This window comes from Gossypium hirsutum, chromosome A13 (genome assembly GCF_007990345.1).
Source record: "Gossypium hirsutum isolate 1008001.06 chromosome A13, Gossypium_hirsutum_v2.1, whole genome shotgun sequence".
In the NCBI taxonomy this organism is placed as follows: domain Eukaryota; kingdom Viridiplantae; phylum Streptophyta; class Magnoliopsida; order Malvales; family Malvaceae; genus Gossypium; species Gossypium hirsutum.
The window spans coordinates 104524940-104550039 of NC_053436.1; the positions used below are offsets into that span (position 1 = coordinate 104524940).

A 25100-nucleotide genomic window follows, 5' to 3' on the forward strand; every position below is an offset into this window, starting at 1 on the left:
GTATTGATGGAATCAAAGTTAGAAGAAGCAGAATGGGTTCGAGCTCGATATGATCAGTTGAACCTCATTGAAGAAAAACGTCTAAGGGCAATTTGTCATGGGCAAATGTACCAAAAGAGAATGATCGCAGCCCATGACAAGAAGGTACGACCAAGAGAGTTCCATGAAGGAGAACTCGTTCTGAGAAAGATTCTCCCAATACAAAAAGACCTGCGAGGAAAATGGGCACCAAATTGGGAAGGACCATACGTTGTAAAAAAGGCATTCTCAGGAGGAGCTTTAATCCTTACCGAGATGGATGGGAAGGAGTTACCGAATCCGGTGAATTCAGATGCGGTGAAGAATATTATGCTTAAGATGAAAACCCGAAAAGGGCATCCTAAAAAAAAAGGATCAGGGCGAAAACCCGAAAATGGCGTCTTGATTAGTACAAAAAGATTAGGATGAAAACCCGAGAGGGCGTCCTAATGAAACAAACCTAGCGGTCGAACGATAGGTCAAGTAGTGAGACTACAGTATTTGAAGCACTTCTGAAAGCTCGAAATTTTCTACGCAAGAAGCCATGCTCGAAAAGATTATTGATTGAGGAACGTGGAAGAGTTCATGTGTTGAATATCTAGAGCATTTGTATCCGTTGAATACGACCTTTTCTTTCTTTTTGACATTTTTACTCTCATTGGTTAACTTTCTTTGTTTGCCACATTTGAAATAAAGGAATATGAGATATCCAAAACAAAATAAGATTGAAAGGAAAACAATAAGTAAATAAAGAACTTAAAATGAGAATAGACAAAGAAACCTCTTTTGCTTTGATCTTTGATTAATCTCCAAAAAAACTAGCTTCTCCAAAAACTAGCTTTCACAATAACTCTTCTCCTTAATTACTTTAAAAAGAAACCTCTCCAAAAATCCTTTACAATAACTTTCTCTCCCAAAAACTCTCCAAAAAAATCCCCCCTCCTTTTACAAAATATGAGAAGGCTTATATAGCCATTTACAAAATATTTTTTATTGTTTATGTCTTCATTTGTAGGTACAAGTGGTGGTGGAGCAAGTGTGGTTAGTGGAGTAGGTAATGGAGCAAGTGTGGCTAGTGGATTTAGTGGTGGAGAAGGTGTGGCTAATGGAGTTGGTGGTGAAAAATGAGTGGCTAGTTGAGAAAAGTTTAAGTTGTGGGCTAGGTTTTTTATTTTGATTTGGGCTTAGGGTTTGGGCCATTGGGGTTTTGATGTAAATTGGGCTTTGGGTAGTTAAGATTTTGGGTATTGGGTTTAATTTTGGTGGGTTAGGTAAGGCTAAATTGAATTTTGATGTAAATAGGCTAAAATTGGCCTACAACACATATATTGTAAAATTTAGTGTACCTTTGAATGGAGGATGTTTGTTTAATTTTATCGAAAGTAAATGTACCGTTCATGTACTTTAAACTATTGAGACCAAAAAAAAAGATAGCACGTACTAATAAAAAGCATTCTACAGTGCAGCTTGGAGTCCCCATTTATCATTCACCATGTTACTATTTGGCTCCAATGTTTGTCTTTCGAAGAGTTGCTCCACCTGTTAGTCCAGATGATCTGTTGACTGTTAGAAACCACTGAAACAATCATTCACCATTTTCATTGCCAACAACACAAGTAAGGCAGATTGCCATGTGCATTGCATATTTAAGAACTGAACCCAGTTTTGATCTTTTTTTTTTAGGGTTTCTTATTCTGTTGGTGAAAAAAAAAAAAGAAAATAAAAGGGTTTGTTGAAGGCCAAAGTCCTGCAAAACAATGTTATTGCTTGCAGACAGGATTCGGACCACAGAAGACAAGCCTCCCCAACAGCTTGAACTTAAGTTTGATCTTTAAAAGCTTCCAAAATGTGCATTTTTAATAAACTGAATTAAGTTTATAATAATAAAATATTAGAATTCTAGATATAAGGAAATACTAAAATAAAGACAAATTTAGCTTAAAACTAGTGAGCTTATTAAGAAAAAAAATTATATATGCATTACTATGAAATTAACAATATTTAAAATTTAAAGAGTTTTAAGTAAATTTTATTTTATTTTTTTAAAATTTATGGTGAATTCATTATATTCATCTTCAATTATCACAAAATATTTTCATAAAAGTAAGTGTTTAATCGAGAATAAATGAAAAATCTTAGACTTAGGCTTGTTTTAGATCTATTGAAATAAAAAATAGAGGTGACGTTGAGATTTGTTACTAAAATGATAAGATTAAGGTCAATAATGATATATTTGTGATGAGACCTTATCAAAATGAATAAGTGTATATACAATAAAAATATTAAAAATTAAAAAAATTAAAATCATATTTATATTTAAAATAAATATAAAATAAAACAATATTATTGTGTACAATTTTACTGGTTAACAAGATTTGAACTTACTCTTATCGATTTATAGTTTTGATGAAGGTCAACATTATTCTAATAAAAAGATTGTTGACTATTTCAATGAAGCTGGACAACTTTACAAGAAGAGGCGAAGCTAGAAAATATTTTTTGAATTGGAATTAAATTATATATTTACATGATAGTAAATATATAATTTCATCATTTTAATAGCTTATATCTTTCTTTATAATTTTTAAAAAAGTTAAATCAAATTTTTATCATTTTTGAGAGGCCAAAATATAATTTTACGATTACTAATTTAAAATTTTATAAATTATAAAAGGCCTAATTTAAAATTTTATGGACATCCCTGAGTCTCTACTACGCTACTGTCTACAAGATTAAAATGAAAAATTACCAGAAGCTTAAAAACGATAATACCAATAGGAAACGTTTTTACAAACCAATTTAATAGTGTTGCGGATAATTGCAATGAAGTACCTCCACGATTTTGTCATTGCATAAAAGGTGTTCTGCATGAAAGAATTGTAATTTTAGTCATTAAAGATCACAAATCATTTTTAAATTGAACCAAATATTGATTACAATTTATTCATTACATCCTTTTTTTTTCTTTTTTTTTAAGAATTGACATTATTTGTCCCCAAACTTTTTTTATAATTTATTTGTTTATAATTAAATTTTATATTATTCCAAAAAAAATTCATTAGTAGTTTAAATATATCAATACATAATAATCTATCATGTGCATTTTTATACAAATAATACAGAGCACGCCATGTAAACCATGCTCGTCCGACACATGTGCTCGCCACTCATTTTAGCCAATGAGGCTCGCTAAACCATGATGGGCTTGCCACTCATTCTACCCCAATGACTGGTCCATAGTTTGGTGAGTCATTTATTTTAGGACACGTACAACTCTTAAAGGGTAATGTGTCACCACACATGTAGCCTACCTACCCCTAACACGTCATGTAAATAGACCGTGCCTTAAATATATATATCAATGAATAACTCAGTGGAAAAGGACTAGAAAACCAACACTCAACATGTATAATTTACTTCAAAGAATTAATGCATTAAATTTGTAACAACTCGATAGTCAATGGTGTCAGAAAATGCATTCTCGAGACTCTGTTCACGTAAATCGAACTCGTAAATATTTATTAAAAATATTTACGAAGTTAGTTGTGTAGTTAATTAGGTTTTGGTTAAGTAAATTTGCATGAATTAAGAGTAATTAGGTATAATGACTAAATTACCTATAGGGTGAAAGTTAAATTATAGAGTAAAAATATTAAAAGGACTAAAGAAAAATAATAAAAGGACTAAAGAAGCAATTAAACCTTATTTCAACAAGTGGATGATATTAGTAATTACACGTGTAAATATTACAGATATGTATATATTACACATATGTATATATTAATAAAATAGGTTTACATGATATTTAAGTATATATATTATATTATTATAATAATAAGTAAAAAAAAAGGCAAGCCAGGAAGGCTAAACGAAATAGAAAGAAAAAGAAAAAGGGGAAGAAAGAAAGAAGAAAGACAAGGCTAGAGTTTCAAACTTTTCCAGTTCAATTGGTTAGGTATTTGACTTTTGATTGTTGGTTCAGTATCCAACAATGATCTCGAACTCAAATATGGTGATGTTTATCCTTTTGTGTCGGTATGTACCTAGGGTGTCTAAATAATAGTTATTTTGTGGTTTGATTGTAAATGAGGTTATAAGTTTAATACATATGAATATGTGTTTGTGTTTATATTATGGCATGTTAAATTGATGTTTAAGTCGTCGAAAACTAGGCAAAATGAATTAAATTAGGTATGTTTATAATTTGAACTTGAATAACGCTTTAATGATATAATTTGATGATATAATTGTGGTACCAATGAGGGTACATTGGTTAAACACTTAGGATGATTGTTTTGACATGATTTGAATGTGTTTGATTGTGTTTTGAATTGGTTAAACGAATGATTTTTGAATTACTTAGTGTCCATGTAACACCCTTAACCCCGTCCCGTTACCGGAACAGGATTACAGAGTATTACCAGTCATTACAGTACATTTGCACATAAACAAGTATAAATGCAATATTATCCATCTAAATATAACTTTAATGGGTCCACAGTACTTTACAAGTATAATTAAAACAAACCAGGATTCGATCGGAAGTTTAGGAAATTTTTTCGTGAAATTTTAAATTTTCTTCTTTTGAATAGTACCACACGTCCGTGTGGCTAGTTTAACATGCACGTGCGGCTTGGGACATGCCCGTAACACTGACTTTTAAACACAGCCATGACACATGTCCGTGTGGTCTGCCCGTGTACTAAATTGACTTTAAGACACGGCCGTGGCAACCAAGGCACACGCCCGTGTACTAACTTGGTTGTAACAATTTAAGCGCAGGGGACACACGGCCTAACAATATGCCCATGTGCAAGTCGTGTGTCTCACACGGCCTGGTCACACGCCCAAGTAACAAACCATGTGAACTCAAAATAAACCTTGTATTTTAAAATTTACCAATCTTGCAAATTGTAGACAACAAGCATTTCAAATTTCTCCATTCAATCAGTCCAAACATGATTAAACATACTTAAGACATCCTAGGTACATGCCATTTTCAACAATTAACATACTTTACCTTATTGAGTTCGGAATCGGCCTGCGATGCTGATTCAACGATCTGACTTTAACTTAACCTGCGCACGGAAACAAACCGTACGCTGAGTATGAACTCAGTGGTATTTCTATAATCCGAACATTTAAAACATAACATACACTAATTGTTCTATAATAATTATAAATATTATTTTATTCATTTCATAAGTAATTTCTTTATAACTCATTCAACCTTCATCATCTAATAACCTGATTAGTTTTTTTTCATTTAATTCACAACAATAATATTATATTCTCCATTCATATGTCTTACTCATGTTTCTGTTCACTATTCAATGTCAGTAAACATATTTCAGTATCGATTAATTTATCAGTTTCTTTCAGTAACATTTAGTCATTTGATAACAATTAGTTATCCAGTAACGATTATTCGTTCAGTAACAATCCTTTACTTAGTAGCAATCAATTATTCGATGACAGTCAGTATTTTTCAATATCAATCATTTAATAATTATTATTCAGTATCAGTCAATCATTTATTTAGTAACAGCCAAATATTCGGTAGCAGTCAATTTTTCAGTACCTTTATTTGCCCCTATTAACATGACTCGGACCTGAACGGATACACGGATCCAACCCACACACCGAGGATAGTATATAGTGTTTCATCGGCCGAAGCCGGAATACACCGTAACAGTAACAGTAACAGTAACAGTAGCAGTAACAGTAACAGTCAGGTACAGAGTACCTCTTCGGAACAAATTCGGAACAGTCACAGTAGTCGACACATATAGTGTCTCATCGACACACAGTCGGAATATCCCTGAACACTTCCAATCTTATGGCATGCCAATTATATCCGACTAGCCCGATACAGTTAATAGGGTATTCAGGGAGCTTTCAAATTTTCAATTTCATTTGTAATTTAATTTCAATTCAATTTAATACGTTTTTCCATATCAATCCACATGCAATTTAATTGCAATACAATATACATTTTGATTCATTTCAATAATCATAAAACACAATAATGCTTACCTTAATTACTTACCATAACATTCAATCAAAATATAATAATTAACAATTAATTTTCACTTTTCAATGCATCAACCTACACATTAAATAATAAATTCAACAATTAAATATTAAGTTCGGATTATAGAAACACAAACCGTGATTTCCGAGCTAACCCTCGTTGACCTCATCTTTTCCTTTCTTAACCGAGGATTTTTCGACACCCCGTTAGCTACGAAATTAATACAATTTATAATCATTAATACAGTACAATTTTCATATTGAATGTTTCAATTTTTATTCAACTTTTGTCTAAATTCCAATTTAGTCCTAAACCGAGACTAACTTTTATTTTTCACCTTTAACTCAATATTTTCATTCAATTTTCACTTTAAACTAATTTCAGCTCTCTAATTTCAGCATAAAACCATAATATCGAAATTCTTTCAATTTAGTCCCTACTATTCAAAACTTATGAATTACTTTACAATTCAATCATTTAATCAATTCTAACTTGAATTTCTATCAATTTAGCCCTTAATTCATCTTTTTGTTCAACATGAACAATGTCTAATAATTAACTATATTTCAAAATATCAACTTAACTTCATCAAAACCTTGTTCTAAGGTTTCTAAAACATCAAAATTAAGTAAAAAGGGCTAAATTGACTTACCTATTAAACTTTCAAGCTTCAAACCTTGAATTTTTCCTTTCTTCTTTCTTTCTCCTTTCCTTCCCCCAATGTCGTTTAAACATCCTGTTTCTTTCATTCTCTTTTTCTTTTCTTTATTTCTTTTGTTTCATTTACTTTTATGTTTTAATTATATTATAATATAATATTATTCTTAAATAATGAGTAACTATACATATATATTACAAATATATATATATCATTGGTATACATATAAATTATTATTATCACACACTTGTCTTTATTTAATTATTTATTTTAATTAATTAATTATAAAATATATGTATTACAAATGTATGTACAATATTTATTACACATGTATTTTATTTTTATCACACACTTGACATTCACTTTGGTTTATTTACTCATTTAGTCCATTCAATTTTTTTATTCTATAATTAAACTTTCACATTATATTCAATTTAGTCCTTTTTCCTAATCACTCTTAATTAAATTAAATTCACTTAATTAAACTCTAATTAACCGCTCATTTTACTTCGTAAATATTTTTAATAAATATTTACGAATCCATTTTTCAGAAACGGAGACCCGAAAATACACTTTTCTGGTAACAGTAAAATTCGGGTCATTACAGTCCAAGCTTGCAGGGAATGGTAAATTTATTGTTTAAGGTACATTCTGAGTCTACACGTCTAGCACACGAGTGTGTGAGGCCATTACGAAAGGGCACACAGTCTGGCACACGGGCGTGTGACTTGACCGTGTGACCCAAGTCAGAGAGTTATACGGGCACAGACATGGGCTGAGACACGGCCGTGTGTCTCTATTTCGAATGCCCATACGGTCTAAGATATGGGCGTGTCTCCTGGCAGTGTGAACCCTACAACTTTGAAAATTTTTAATATTTTTCCAAAAGTTCCCTAAGTTTCCGAATTAGTCCTGATTTGTTTCTAACGCGTATATTGGGCCTCGATGGCTCGAATAGGGGACAATATGTATGGATTTAATTAATTTCTAACCTAAATATTATATGATACAAAATGTTTTGAAATTTATGTTTGTTTGATCGTTAAACTTCGATAATACTCTAAAACCCTATTCCAGGGACGAATATGGGTTAGGAGTGTTACAAATTTAAACTACCTAGGATAAAGTAATACTATTAAAGATATAGTAAAATATAATTTAAGGATTAATATTTAGTACATTGATTGTGTATTTTTTTTCTTTCACAAGCAGTCTTAAAAAATTATCATATGTTTGTTTTTTTTAAACTATTGTTTTTAATACTATACTATACCACTATAGGGCACTTGTTAACTCCTAACCTTGTGGAGTTTAAAAACTCGAATTGATAGCATACCCAATATTATTCCTTAATTTAATAAATATACTAAACTATTGGCAAAATTAGTGAAAATTGGGAAGAAAAATGTTCCCATTTATCTGAAAGCACTTTATACCAAAAATGCTTTCTTTTGACTACACAGCTACTTTGGTTAAATACTTGCATTTTCACATAGCTATCCTAAGTTCAGTTCCTTACTATGTTTATTTGGGATTTTTTATGAACCTTTTTTTAAGTTTTTTTTTTAAATTTTCAATTAATATTTTTGATAATAAGTATGTTATTTTTAAATTTTTGATTAAGAAACATGTTTTTAAGTTTTTTATTTAGTAACTTCTTTATTTATATAGACAAAATAATAATTACAATGAAAATATTTTTTGATATATCAATATGTTTAAATATATATATTTTAAATATCAACTAATTTTTTTATATATTTTTCTTTATATATAATTTTTATACATTAATATTTTTCATATTAAAATCTAATATTATAAATATAATTATTTCAAATATCCTTATTTTTAGTAAATATAATTTTATATGTGAAATATTTTTTTTTGCTTAAATTATGGGTATTATAAATTCTAATATTATAATATCAAATATAATTTCACTTGCATATTGGGCATGGTAAATTCTAATATTATAATATAATTATTTCAAATATCATTATTTTTATATGTGAAATATTCTAAATACACATATAAAAATATATAATACTAAAATTTGTCACACCTATGATGTGGTTCGAAAAATAAATATTTCACATATAAAAATTATATTTACTAAAAATAATGATATTTGAAATAATTATATCTATAATATTAAAATTTACCATACTGATAATGTATGTGAAAAAAATAAATATTTGACATATAAAAATTATATAAAAAGAAAAATATATAAAAATAGTTGATATTTTTAAAAAATAAAATATAGTTAAATTAATGATATATATAATTATTTTCGTTATTTAATTACATATTTATTATTTTGTCTATATAAATAAGTTATTAATTAAAGATAAAATAAAAATAAAGCAAAAAAACTTAAAACTTTGTTAATTAAAAAATTGAAAATAACATGCTTATTAATGAAAAACATTAATTAAAAAAAATTCAAATAATATTTATTTGGAAAAGGAAATCCCAAATGCTTAGAACTATAAGTTTGGATTATATCTATTCTTTTTGACATAATGCCTAGAATTATTTATGGTTTCTTCCCAATTCATAAATAGGAGGATAATGTGGTTTATCGCACTTAAACTTACGTTTTTCTGCATTGGCAATAATATTCATACCAATTGAATTTTAATTCAATTGACAGTTTTATTATTATTGTTAGAGGAATAAAAAAAGATATTTTTTTAAATATTTGAAAAATCATCCACCGAGTACAAAAAAGAGAAAGAGAGAGATTTCAAGACAATTCAAAGCCCTAAATTCAAACAATAATTGGGGCAAACCTATTTATTTGGACCGCAGCCCATTGATCAATACCCAACATCACTGAAACAAATCCCATAATCCCAATCTCACTAAATAAAAAGCCGTTCAAAACCCTAACTCTTCTTTTCATTTTCGTATCCCATCGGTCGCGGCGCCTCTTCCATTTCACCACCACCACCATCATCACCAAGCTTTACCAATGGTCTGCTTCAAGAACTCTTCTTTGTCTTGAAAACAACAAGAAGTTTTAATTTATTTTTTGTTTGTTTTGTCTTTGCATTAACAGGGGATCGATTTAGTCGCAGGAGGTAAGAGCAAGAAGACCAAAAGGACTGCTCCCAAATCCGATGATATTTACCTCAAACTTCTCGTCAAGGTACCACATTTGTTTTCATTTCCTGCATAAAATTGTCGTATTTTGTTTCTGTTTTGAATAAATGATCTGATTTTTGTCTTGGGTTATAGCTTTACCGTTTTCTTGTAAGAAGAACTGGGAGCAAATTCAATGCTGTAATATTGAAACGCTTGTTTATGAGCAAAGTTAACAAGCCTCCGCTATCTCTCTCTAGGCTTATTGAGTTCATGGAAGGAAAGGTATTTTATTTCTTTATATTGTGAATTTTTATGGGTTTTTGTTTAGGATCTTTATATTGTTACTTGTTTCTGATTTAATCCATATATATGTTGTAGGAGGAAAAGATTGCTGTGGTAGTGGGGACTGTGACAGATGATATAAGGGTTTATGACGTTCCAGCTTTGAAGGTTACAGCTCTTAGGTTTACTGAGACTGCTAGAGCTAGGATTGAGAAGGCTGGTGGAGAATGTTTAACTTTTGACCAACTTGCTTTGAGGGCTCCTTTGGGTCAGAACACGGTATGCATTTCTTCCAACAATTGTTAACCTTTGGTACATTTTTTTCCTGGTTCAAATTATGTATTTTTGTTAATTTTTGTTCTCGTTTGAGTTCTGTTTTTATCAAATTCAAATTTCTGCTTATGGTACTTTCATGCTACACTTGAAAGCACTGATGTCTAGAGAACATAATATGCCAAAACTTAGATCTTTGCAATGTAAATTTAATGTGAAAGTTAGATTTGAGGATATTGAATGCTCTGATGGATATATATGATTATGTTAATTTACTTGTTTTACGCATTTATTTGATTCTATAGCAAACTTATTCCTTCATTCGAAAGGTAACTTTATATAGTTGAAGTTTTCTCCTCCTTTACGAACATAGAAATCTATGCAGTATGCACCATTTTGACTTGAATTCTAGAAATGAAATATGTTCTGCTGTGTGATTTTCTAGCCTGTCAAATTATTTTTCATTTAATTTTGAATGGGAAGTGAAGCCTGTTAGTGTTGCTTGCCTTAAAGTCGGATTTTCTGCATTCTTCCGTGAATCATTTTTTCTTCTGAAAGAAGTAAATGTTGTGTATGGCTTTCTTAAGATGTACTTTGGGTTGAATTGCAGGTTCTCCTCAGAGGTCCGAAGAATGCACGTGAAGCAGTCAAACACTTTGGGCCGGCTCCTGGTGTGCCTCACAGCCACACTAAGCCATATGTGCGCTCAAGGGGCCGGAAGTTTGAGAGGGCCAGAGGACGAAGGAACAGCAAGGGGTTTAGGGTTTAAGATGACTTCAGTGTTTGTTCTGAGGCTTGTTTTTCATTTATTACTGCAAACAAAATTTTGCTATGCATTAGGTTTCTCTGGCATTTGTTTACTTCATGTTGGATTTTGTTTACTTATGGAGTAGTTTTCTGGTTGACATTGACTATTAATTGAGAGTGTAGTTAAGTTAATCTAGTCTGCCTGTTTACAACCATCTGTAAGGTTGATACATGTTAGAAAAGGTAGCATTTTTCAATAAATGTTGCTATGATTAAAAATGATTGTAACATCTAATAACATTCAAAACGATCAAGTTAGGAGAGTCTGGCATTTGCACGAAATAGGTAGAGTTATCCACAGACATCTCCGACGGAAACAGAATATGTTTTGGAAGGAAACAGAATGTCTTGGATTCTTTTACAATTAAATACGATAATGAGTGGAGGGAAATATGATCAGGGTTCCATAAAAGTACCTAGAAAAGTGGAGACATGGGAGCGAAATTTAGAGAAATATGTCAATTTTAAAAAATATTTAGGGTTGAGTGTCACGTGGTAAAAGAGCGCCTGCAATTGATTTATTTAATATATTTATATACACTAATTGTTGGATAATTATATTAACCGATGGATTGTCAACTCTCAACGACTAATTTAAAAAAATTTCAACGGTAAGTTTTTCTACACTTTTATTTTTTTCATTCAATCTTATTATCTTTCTTTCAACTCTCAATTCTTTTATTCTTAATTTTCTATTCTAATATTTCAAATTTCTCTCAAATTTTTTTTTTCTCTCAATTTTCTATCTTAACCTTTTGTAATTTTTTAGATTTTATTCGATTTTCATCATTTTAAAGATTTTAAAAATATCAATGCCTCTAATTTGTTTGGATCACAAACACATTTGGGTGTCCAAAGGAAATATTATTATATATATTTTTTAATTAATACCATTATTAAGTTGTTAATATTATTATTTTTTAATTTTTTTATGTTTATATAATTAGGACAAAGATTGAATTATTGAAATATATGTACACAATTTAAGTGCAAGAGCACTACATGTCATTGAAGAGTATTTGGAGGAGGCGAGATTCTTATACGTGTCCCGTATACTCGGGGGACTAAATTGAGGCCCGCACTTATCAGTGCTTTGCTAGAAAGATGGAGATCTAAGATACACACATTCCATCTTCTGTGCGATGAGTGTACGATTACACTCGATGCTGTGGCATTACAATTCAGTCTACTAATTGATGAGCCCGTCATTACGGGGTAGTGTGCATTGGTGATTGTAGTGCAAGTTATCACCGACTATTAGGCAATGTGCCATACAAGTTTAGTGGTAATTGAATAGATATTAAATGGCTAAAAGATAATTTTTCATGTCTCGACAACTTTTCTAGTGCAGTTGAAAGACAACAATATGCTCGAGTAATCATACTGAGGTTAATTGGGGGTCTTCTAATACTAGAGAAATCTTGAAATCTGATACATTTAAGGTGACTCCTATAACTAATCAACCTAAAAGAAGTTGAATGACTCAGTTGGGGATCAACCGTCACCCTCTCTCTTGCCACATCACCCAAGCTTCCTCTCTCTCCTGTCATGTCACCCGAAAACACTTTGTGCAAGGAGTGTTTTTGTCACATGTTTCAAAATCGTCCTATTTCTCTAAATTTCAAACAAAATGACCTACAATCCTTCCAATTTGTTCCAAAATCGATCTATTATCCTAAATTTCAAATGAAATAGTCTAAAACACTAAATATTTTCTTAAAACTGTGAGGAGGAATTGAAAAAGTGAAAAATAATGAGTGTATTTAGTAAAGAAGGAAAGCGAGAAAAGAAAGTAAGAGAGTTATATGAAAATGGAATAATGAGAGGCATAAAAATAAGTGGAGCTTGGTTAAGGGGCAACTTGTTTCCTTCTTTTTCAAGTTAATGCGTCAACCAGTATTTAAAGCTAAAGCCAAGCGGGTCTCATTTAGTATACATTATATGAAGAAATTGTAAGTTTGCGTAAGCTGATTGTTTTTCTTCTTCCTTGTGTTGTCGCTTGAGTTTCAGTTCAACTAAATTGAGCTGAGTGAGAAAATAGTTTACCATTCTCCCGCAATTACGTTATTTAATACAGGTATGGAGGACCCTTTGTCATCAATAATCGATGGTTGCATGCATTCAATCGTTTAAAGTTTAAGATAGATGCTCATGGAACATTGGTCTTTCACAGATATTTGATCTACCTAGCTAATTAATATATATATATATATTCAAAAGGCAATAAACTACCGAACTCCTAATGTGTGTTCTTTACAGCTCAACATTACCTATTTCAGATTGTGATACCTCAGCTTCAAGGGATATAGTCTTTGGTACCAAAAAACCCTACTCATCATATTGCAGTTTGCCAGAATGACTGAGAGGCCTACACCTTGTCCCCAATAGAATCTTTTTCTTGCAAAGTTCTGATTGTTCCTCGCCTTCCATCGTCTTCATCGCTGTTCTATATCGAAACCTAGGCAAGTCATTGGAATCCTCTGTTTCAACCTCATTGTGGACTTCCCCTTCGTCCAGTTCCATGCCTATCATTTTTCTTCTGTATGTCGGCTGTGAGTTTGGACACTCATTGACTCTGGGTTCCGCCTTTTCTCCATTTTCAGACCCTGTTACAGCAGCAGCCATCGTCTTCATCGACTTAAACGTTCGACGGCTGGTCGCTGTTCTATTTCGAAACCTAGTCAAGTCATTGGAATCCTCTGTTTCAACCACATTGTGGACTTTCCCTTTGTCCAGTTCCATGTCTATCCTTTTGCTTCTGTATGTCCGCCGTGAGTTTGGCCACTCATTGACTCTGGGTTTTGCCTTTTCTCCATTTTCAGACCCTGTTGCAGCAGCAGCCATTGGTTGAACCCCATCATTCAACTTGCACGCTTCATTGATTTTCACTTCGGTTTTCTTAGATCCCACGTCGAGGTTTTGAATCATAATCTTCAACTTCTTCATCTCCTCCTCAATTTTATCCTTGGAATTCTTCCTCTCCAAGGCATTGGCAAACATGGACCCAACTTTTTTCACCAAACTCTTTTTCGATTTAATCAAAGGTTTCTTCTGGTTATCGCCACCATTTTCATCAATTTCTCCTGGAGATTGATTTTTTCTTTTCATAGCCTTAGCCAACACCGCCGGAATCTTGATTCTTATGGTAACATATGAGGGATTATTTGATAGACCCGAAACTCCATCTTTTTCATGAATTTTTCCTGACATTTTTTGTTTTGGCTATCGAGAGAAGATGATCATCGAGAGCCATGTTTTTAGTTATAGGGGATATCGATTTAAGCAGTAATTAGAGAAGGAAAAGACTTTAAGTTGCATGAGAAGTACGACAAACGAAGGAAACATGATGACTCTGAGAAGAGTTTATTTCCTACGTAACCTCAAACATTACAAAGATAGCTTATAATAATATTTATTAATTGCCCTACAAGCAAACGGCGGAGCCTCCAGGGTTCATAGCCCCAAGGTTTAAAATGTCCTTTGTAATAAAAATAAATGGAAGATTTTATTGAAGATGATTTATTTTATTATGATATTTTTGTTAAATAATTATTTAATATTTTATTTAAAATAATATTTTATAAGTAATATAATAATATATAAAAAGAAAAGAAAAGAAAACATATTTTTACTTTCTTTTTCTTCATATTGCCTAGCAAGAAAGGAAGAAAAAAAATATTTCTTATCATTTTTCCTCCAAATTTTAACTATATGGTATATTTTTCTTCAAATTTTTCATAAATTTTGAATCTTTGAAGCTTGTTTTATATATATATATGTACCAATAGTTTTTTTATCAAGTGTATTAAAAGTTGTCATTGAAGGATTTTGATGGAAGCTTATAAAATTAAGTGAAATGAGTATGTTTTTGAATGGAAAATGAGTAGGAGACTGTTTCTAACTTGTTAGAAGGTAAAAACGAAGCAAAAATAACAAAACAATGTTATAAGTTTCGGCCAAATTGAAGGGAAGGAAGAAAATTTGGTCACTTTGTTTAAAATTATGTCGAATGATAGCTTGTAGAGGAGTGAGTATTCTGGTGAAAATGGAATAAAAATGGTTAACTGAGTCTAAAGTTATGTGAATTTCAGATCAGGAAACTGTGAAAAATATACTTGATTTTTGATTATCATGAATTGGTCAAATTTGGATTGAATCGATTATTATGTTGAAATATTATTTATTCTAAATAAATTATTTTTATATTTAAATCGATTGTCATGTTGAAATACTGTTTTTTTTTATAAATTGTTTATATGTTTAAATCGATTATTACGGCGGAACACTGCTTCCTTTGAATTGATTGTGTATATGTTTAAATGGATTGTTATGTTGGAATACTGTTTGTTTTTAATTGATTACTTATATGTTTAAATCGATTGTTACGTAGCACGTCGAATTTTAACTTGTCCTCTAAGATTAACACTCTGGCTCCGCTATTGAATCCAATTGTTGTATTAAAATTTTCATTTCATTTCTCTCAACTAGACATTAACTAAGCTTACACCATTAAACTTACATTATATGAAGTTAAAAAGCATTAGTATTGACTCAATCCTATAATTATCTTTCATACATAACATTCAATATACAGAAAGTTTGAACCCTATCGAAATCTTGTAAAAAGAATATATATATATATATAATGAGTTGGTTCTAGAGGATATATATATATATATATTGTACTTTCAAGAGGAAGACTTATATTCGAAATAAGAAAACCTACCAGAATTATAACAATTGGAGTTAAAAATGATAACTTATTCCATGCCCGAAATTGCAATTATACAACTACTTAAATAATTGATCTTATTTATTCACACGATATAGGAACCTGAATTATATTATCCCCAATTGTAAATCCTACAATTGCATATCCCCAGTTGTATTATTTTCTAGCTTGCTCGAAATCAACTACTAATGGAGATGCTAAACATACACCAAATTTTAGGATTTATTTGGCACTAATAGTCCTCCAATCAATCACAAAATATGGGTTTAGGCTACGAGTCTAACTTGGGGAGTTCAATTTGGACATTGTCTTCCGACAACATTATTTTCACACAACCCCTTAATGGATTTTTTTATCAAGTACCTTACCAAGTTTGGCACATCTCATCAATCATGTCAAGGGGTGCCTTCTCTCCATATAGGAATGCTAATTTTGCAGATCTCCAAGTGTATTTCCTAGCTTCCATGAAATTAGCTATTAACAGAGATACTACATATGCATCAAATTGTCAGATTTATCTAACATTAACAACCCTCTAAATATGAGCTCTGGCTATGAATATAACTTCATGCAGAGTTGAATTATCATCGGTTTGAACATTGTCTTTTGACCATATCATTTTCACATGCAACCCTTCAATGGATTTTTTTACCGGGTACATTGCCAATATAAATTTGGTATATCTCATCGATTGACATGCCAATTATATCTAATAATTTTGATGTCTCAACTTTTTGATATAACAATATTTAAGATAAATTTTTTCACTAAATTATTAGAAATTAAACTTTTCCAAGATTTAAAAAATGCTCAAAAACATATTTTAAATGTGATTAAACTTGTACCAAATGTTTTTTAATTAATAACGCCCACACCATCTTTGTCTAAAACAGTCCGAACAGCTGCTGGTGGTTTAAGCAAGTAAAATCTCGGTTCCTCTTTGAACAACGCTATCCAAAAAATCAGCAACTCTATTCGCCTCTATACACATGTTTGAACAATACTTCCCGTTGTCTTTTACAAAGTTCCGTAATGTCTCTAACTAACCGTACGTCCTCTCCACCATTGACAAGCATTCAAATTGCAGTCGCATTTCTCATTCAACCTGCACCTTGCGGAAACCCATGTCCCAGGCCACAAGTAGCCTGTTCATAATACCCGACAGCTCGGCAGTTAGTACAGAGCAGACACCAATGGCTCGACTGTAGCCAACTATCCAGGTACCACGACGGTCCCTTAGCAAGCCGCCTGCATTTGCCTTTTCTTCAGTACCTTTAACCGCTCCGTCACAATTTATCGTGATCCACCGAGCTGGTGGGGGCTTACCATGATCAAATTAAACTTTTGATGTAGCTGATATTAGATATGTTAGCTAATTAATACTCTCTATGTTTATAGCTAAAATTACGAGGAAAATCGTGAATTGTATTTTGATTCTCTATTAAAAAAATGAATAAATTAAATTTTATATATTTTGAAATCTATGAATTAGTTATACAGTTCAATTTTATCTATTAAATGATGACTTGAAATATTAATCTAAATGGTTAATTGTTAAACTATAATTAAAATATCATTTTTATTTTTAAAATTTTTTCTTAACAATAATTCTAAAAAATTAAAATTTTTTAAAAATAAAATAAATTATTTAAAATACATTAAAATATTAAAAATTATAACAAAATCAACCTAAAGCCAAAACTTACATTCAAAGAAATTCTTTTTTAGTGAACCATGATGTTTTTTATTTTTTGAAAAACTGATCTCTTTTCCATTTCTATTTTCAATAAAATTCTTGATTTGATGAGAATTATTTAATGCAATGAGACACTAACCTTACTTGTTGAAGATGCTCTCCAATGAGACACTAACTTTATTTGTTGAAGATGCTCTCCAATGAAATTCTAAAAGTACCATTGTCAATAAAATCATAGTTTTATCATTGTTGAAATACAATCAAACAAAAATAAACAACACCTTTATGGTAATAAAATTTTTTTAATTTTGCATCTCTCTTTGGCAACCAAGAAAAAGATGAAGACAATGAGTTCCTTTTGCCACTTCTCTATTTTTGGAGTAGGAGTGAGTAAAACTCAATTCAACTTGAAAAAAATAAAAATTCAAATTTTGAGTTAATCGAACCGAGTTATTCTAGTAAACTTGAATAAGTAATTAGAGTTCGAGTCGATTTGAATTTTAAAAATTCAAATACTCCTTTGGTGTAAACACACTTTGGTCCCTGTCAATTTTGAAAATGAGCAAATTGGTCTCTATCAATAAAAATTACAAAAAAAAAATCAAAATAATTTTTAAAATTTTAAATATTTATAAAAATTCTAAAATTTATATTTTAAAAAAATTATAAAAAATTTTTAAAAAAAGAAGAAAAGTTCAAATTTTAAAATTTTCTAAATTATTAATTTTGGGACCTAAATAAGTTAATTATTGATTCAAGTTTACCATACTAAAGTATCTTATTTTTTTTATTATTTTGCTTTGAAAATTTTCAAATATATGTGGTTTCAAATTTATGTGCTCTAACATGGAATTAGTTATACTCTAACAAAATTTTAATTTGATATGTTTAATTTTTTAGTTTAACTTGAATAATATCACTCGATTCGATTCGACTTGACTCAAATTTCATTTCACTCGACTTGATTCGGAATACTCTTCAACTCGATTAATTCAAAAAAATTCACTTGATTCGATCCAATGCTCACCCCTACTTTAGAGACGTGTTGATGACTTTGGTGTTTTATTTTAAATTAAAATTCAAGATTTTATCTTTTATTTCTTCCTATAAATTTAAAATATTATTTTCTAAAAATTCAAAATCTATGGGGTCCTTATTCAGAACCCAAAATTCAAAAAATGTTAAACCCAATAACTTGAAGATTAAAACTTTTGAGGGTATTAAATAATAAGATCTTCAAATAGGAAAGTTTGTAATAATTAAAGGATACAGAAATGAGTACTCAAAATTTTATAACGGTGACTACACACTAACAGAGGATACGAAAGCATAGGGAATGCAAAAATAAGTATTCACTAAAGTAGAAGAAAGTAAACATTAAATAAATTTTTATGTACCTTTTAGTTGGAAGCATGGGTGATGAAAATGAGACTATACATTAACGAAAGCATGAGAAATTTAAAAGTGAGTAATCAAATTTTTTTAGTTGAGTTTCTTTTTTTTTGCTTCAATCAAGTTTTTATTTATTTACGGCTTCAATCAAGCATGCGAAATCTTTTTATGTAACACCCCTAGCATAAAAACCGATTCATAATTAATAACATAATCAAGACTATCAACATTAAATAACTTTATACAATAGAGACCTTCAAATAACATAGGTCAGTATTTTAAGCCAATTCCTAGCAACTTAATAACAATTAAACGAGTCCCCATACATCCCAAAGACTTAAAATACTTTAAAACCTTTATATATCGATCAATAGTATAGTGTGATTTAACCTCCGGTGACCTCCAACTCGAGCTAACATCTGCGACACTATAGGAAAAAGGAAATGAAGGGAGTAAGCATTATAGCTTAGTAAGTAAGTATGTAAATATTAATAAACAATACATTATCATACTTTAAACAAAGTCACAATATGTTCCTGGAATATTACCATCACAAACACACATACTTTCACTATTACAATCATAAACAGGTTCAAAATAAGCTGTCTAGTAGAGTACCAGCAACTAAATTATTTATTTCTAGAGCTACAGAACTCCAAATTACAAACCGTTAATTTTACTTGAAACTATATTCACATATATTCTTACCATAAAATTTTCAAAATTTTTTGTCGAACCAATTAGTACAGTTTATTCATTGAAGTTACCCCTGTTTCACTGCTCAACTGTTCTGACCACTCTTCACTACCAATCAATTTTCTACTTGTACAGAATTCAAAGGATGTTCTAGTTTATTTAATTTTAAACTAGACTCATTAAGGATTTCAAGCATATAAATTATATCCCATAATTATTTTTGTACAATTTTTAATGATTTTTACAAGTCAGAACAAGGGATCACGTAGTCATTCTGAACCAGTCTCTCAAAAAATTAAATATCTCATAATATAGAATTCCTTTGCTTGCTTTGTTTCTGCTATATGAAAATAGACTCATTAAGCTCTAATTTGATATCTCATTCAGTCTCTGATTCAATTTCTACGATTTTTGGTAAATTTTTAGATTCATGTCACTGCAACTATCCAGAACAATTTTATTGTCAATTTTGATCTTTCACACTTCAATTGTATTCATCACTTTCCCATAATAATCTTTCCAATTTCCAATCACATATCGAGCATATTACTCATAAGTTACACACGTATATATTTAAGCTTGTTGTAGGCCAATTTTAGCCCAAATACAACCCTATTACCCAAACCCCTTAAAACCTAATACTAAACCCAATACCCGTTAAAACCTTAAGCCCAAATCAGGAAAAAAAACAATAAACCCAACAGAAACCCAACTAGCCCAAAAACAAAACAAAAGAAAAAAACCCTAAATCAACCTAGTTGATGCCCCCTAGCCGCAACCACCCTCCCCACTTGCCTCTGCCAAGGCCACCAACTGCCACCAGCACCAGTCACCTGCCCTCTGCCACCGGACTGCTCCAACTGCTCCTGCAAGAACATGCAAACAACAAGCAATAAACAAATACTTGTAAAAGGGCTATAAAACCGAATGGAAAACTATGGTAAAAGGGATTTTTTTTTTCTTTTTCAAAATAAAAAAAAAAGAGAAATATCACCAAAACAGGCTTCAAAGATACTCAAAATCGTAATAAGAAACATTAAAGACCAAATCAAAGGTCCATTTGCTTTCTTTTTTTTCTTTTTTCCGAATTTGTTCGCATATACAATTTTTATTCATTTAAAAATAATACATATATATTAGATAAGTATATATAAATTAAAAAATATATAAAAGAAAAAAGAAAAAAAATATATATATACCTTTTTTAACGTGCGGTGGCCCTCCTGGCCGACTTCTGGACATAGTCCAGAGAGAAATTTCCTTTCCCCCCTTTTTTTTCTTTCCTTTGTTGCAAAATGATTTTTTTTTTAAATTTGGGTCTTTTATAGCCTCCCAAAACGATGTCGTTTTGGCCTATGCCTGACCCATCCGACCCGACCCGCTAGAGGATCCGCGTGTTTTTGATTAATAGGTTATTTATGCGCGCAGTCCTTCCGATTTTTCACTCTTGTACAATCAAGTTTTTTTATTTTTAATTTGGCCCGGAAATTTGACCCGCTTTACAATTTGGTCCCGCTCAATGCTGTGCGTTTTAGAGGCTTCGGCAAATTGTCCTTTAGGCCCTCCGTTGTTCCACGCGCGTTCAAATAAGTCCTCCTTTTTTGTTTTTATTGCGAATTCGCCTCAAACTTTCTGTTTCAATTTCGATTTAATCCTTTTTTTCATTGTTTAGCTATTTTGTCGTCAAATTAGTTAATTTTATCATTTTTGCTATTATTTATATTACTATTTCCTATTATTATTATTGTTACTAATATCAATCTATTACTATTATTATTACCATTTAGTAGTGTATATTTATCATGTACGTATATGTATATGTATATTTTATTGATGGTGTTACTTTATTATTTTATTTTAATATCTTTATTGTATTTGCTTTTTTTTATATATTTCTATATTATTATCATTATCATTATGTATTAGTGTATGATCTTTTAAATATATGTATATGTATTTAATGTACTTATGTATTATATTATGTATATATTTTTCATGTACGTTATATATGCTTTTAATATTGTATTTTATATATTATTATGTATATTTTTAGTATATATATATATTTGTGAAGTATTATCAATAGTTATTATTATTATTATTTTTAATATGTATATATTGTGTATATTTTAATACTGTAGCACCCCCATGCCCGAAACCGTCACCAGAGTCAAGCTTGAGGTGTTACTAAACTTATCTTACCTTTTAAACAACTCTAAACCACTTATTTTAATTTTCGGAATAAACTGTTTTTCTGCGTCATGGTTGCTTAAAAATTCATTTCTCAAGTTTCAAAACTCGAAATTAAGATCTGTAAATTTTTTCTGAAACTAGACTCATATATATATCTACTAATTTTTTCATAGAATTTTTGACTAAGCAAATTAGTACAGTTTATTAGTTAAAGTTACCCCTGTTTCAGAATTCGACTGCACTGGCCTCTACTTACTACGAACCACTTTTCTCTCTGTACAAGAATCATATGACTATACCGTTTATTTCTATTAAAACTAGATTCAATAAGGATTCTAACCATATAAAGTACACTACCTAATTATTTTTTTAAAATTTATGGTGAATTTATAAAGTTGGAACAGGGGATCCAGAAATCGCTCTGGCCCTATTTCACCAAAACTCAGATACCCTATAAAATACAAAATCTTTACCTTTTTTGCTTATTCTATATGAAAATAGACACAATGAGCTTTAATTTCATATATTATTCACCATCAACCCATGTCTCTACAATTTCTTGTGATTTTTCAAAATCCCGTTATTTCTGATACTTGAATCTGTTTTTAAGTTACTTTCACATTTTTCTTAGTTTTCATGTGATAGTTACTACTTAATCATACATACTATTAAACATTTATATCATCAGCCACTCTATTAGCTAATCACTAGCAAGTATTTACACATCATTCATTGATCATATCATATCAAAAGAAACCAAGTTCCTATACATGCTATACACAAAACGAAACGTCTAACTATACCAATGTGATTTCTTCGATAGTGTGATCTGGTCTCCGACGTTTCCTTCGATCCCTAAATGGCTTGATAAAAACTATAAAAAAAATAAAGAGAGTAAGCACTAGGCTTAGTAAGCTTACAAGCAAATAAATTACAACATTCAACATAATGAATAATTATACATAATGTCACCTAGCCTCATAAACTTTCTTTACTTCTCATTTTCTACCTTCTTCTTTACTCACTTACCTTCTTTCTTACCTGACCTTTCACTATTCATAAATATAATCTACCTTCCCTTTTGCTGATAATTCACTGTAATTTAACGTGTACAATGACCTGTTGAATCACTTGGAATACTAAGGATACTAGGGTCGTTCCTGTCTATCAATATCCTGCCAATGTCATGTCTTCGACATGGACTTACATGAATTATTCCTGTCTCCAATATCATATATATAATATGGGCTTACATGGCTCATTCCTGTCTCCAAAGCCATATAACTGATATGGACTTACATGGCTCATTTCTGTCCTGTCCTGTCCTGTCCTGTCAACTCCAATATCCTAACATTCCTAAGGTTCAAACGGGGCTTCCTAATGCTTTTTCTCTGTCACTTCGCTTTAATTCGACTTTAAATATTCAAAGAAAATAAGTATATAAATGCTGAAAATTGACAATAATAATGTAAAATAAAAGAATATTGCATTTATTTACTGTAAACTTACCTCGATACAAAATGTGACTAAACTTTACAATTTAGTCCTTTACTTTTTCTTTTCCCCGATCTACTCCCGAATTTCGCTCTTCTTGATCTATAATAGCAAATTTAACTTATTAAATATTCACATTTATCAAAACAGTCCTTGACCCAAATTTTGGAAAAATTACATTTTTGCCCCTAAACTTTCACATATTTTCACTTTTGCCCCAAGGCTCGTAATTTAAAATTCATCCTATTTTCTTATGTTTTATGACATGCTGATCATTTTTCCCTTCTATGACAACATCAAATTCACACTCTAACATGTACTTATGACTATTAGGTATTTTTACCGATTAAGCCCTTTTACTCGTTTTCACTTAAAACTGAGTAGCACAAGTTGTCTAACATAATTTAAAACCTCATATTCTATCATAAAACATCAAAATAAACACTTTTCACCTATGGATATTTTTCCAAATATGAACCCTAAATTAAATTATTGCTAGCATAAGCTTTATCGAGCTACCGGGACTCCGAAAACGTAAAGAACATTAAAAACGAGGCTTGGAATCACTTACTATGGAGTTTGAAAGCTTGAAACAAACCCTAGCTATGGAGAACCCTTGAAATTTCGTGCTAATGAAGAAGATGATGAATTTTGTGTTATTTTTCCCTTTTTATTTCATTTAATATCCAAATGGCCAAAATGCCCTTCCTTATTAAACTTTCAAAAATTCCATCCATGTCCTATTTTGTCCATAAACTTAGAAATTGGTAAAATTGTTATTTAAACCCTCCTAATTAATATTCCAAAGCAATTTCATACTAAAAACTTCTAGAATGCAAGCTTTGCAAATTATTCGATTTAGTCCCTAATCTCAACTTAAGCACTTTATGCATAGAATTTCATCACGAAATTTTCACACAATCATGCAATCATATCATGAACCTCAAAATAATAATAAAATAAATTTTTCTACCTCGGATTTGTGGTTTCACAACCACTGTTCTGTTTAGGCCCTATTTCGGGATGTTACAAATACTACATTATATATATATTTATATATTATGCATATAATTCAAATATTATATATTAAGTATTTCTAATATCCTTATTATTTATATACTCATATACGTATGTATCTATGTAGCGTATTAATAAATTCATTTTATACTATTATCATTTCTAATGTATATGTATATATCATATATGTGTTATATATATTATATATATATCTTCAATATTATTAGTTATATGTTTTATATACTATTCTGTATACATATTTCATATCTAGTATTATTTTCGTATATCATTTTTATTTATTATTATACCTATTATTTTCATTATTATCATTTATTATTTTTATTTTAATATTTTGTATATATTTTTCATAAATGTCACTTACATACGTTTTTTTAATATTTATTATATATATGTACATATCATGTATATATTTTATCCTTACTATTATGAATATTAGTATATGTTTTATTATTTATGTATATATCTTTAATACATATAGGTATATGTTTATTATTAATAGATGTTTTCAACATTATTATTATGTATGTATATATTATGTAAATGTTTTAACATCATATTGTAGATGCATTTTTATATATTATGTATACGTATATATCTTTTTAATAGTGTATTTATATATATCATGTATATATTGCGAATATTATATATAGTACATTTCTAATACTATTACTATTTATATATATATAATATTACGTAC

The 25100-nt window shown here is 30.1% G+C and overlaps 1 protein-coding gene across 1 annotated transcript; it reads left to right on the forward strand.

Moving 5' to 3' along the window:
• The first annotated feature begins 9531 nt into the window (after positions 1-9531).
• LOC107893287 (60S ribosomal protein L18-2) lies at positions 9532-11294 on the forward strand. The gene is made up of 5 exons (XM_016818232.2): positions 9532-9690; positions 9775-9864; positions 9954-10082; positions 10179-10361; positions 10966-11294. The coding sequence occupies exons 1-5, from the start codon at positions 9688-9690 to the stop codon at positions 11122-11124; spliced, it is 564 nt and encodes a 187-aa protein (XP_016673721.1). The 5' UTR covers positions 9532-9687; the 3' UTR covers positions 11125-11294.
• The last annotated feature ends 13806 nt before the right edge of the window (positions 11295-25100 follow it).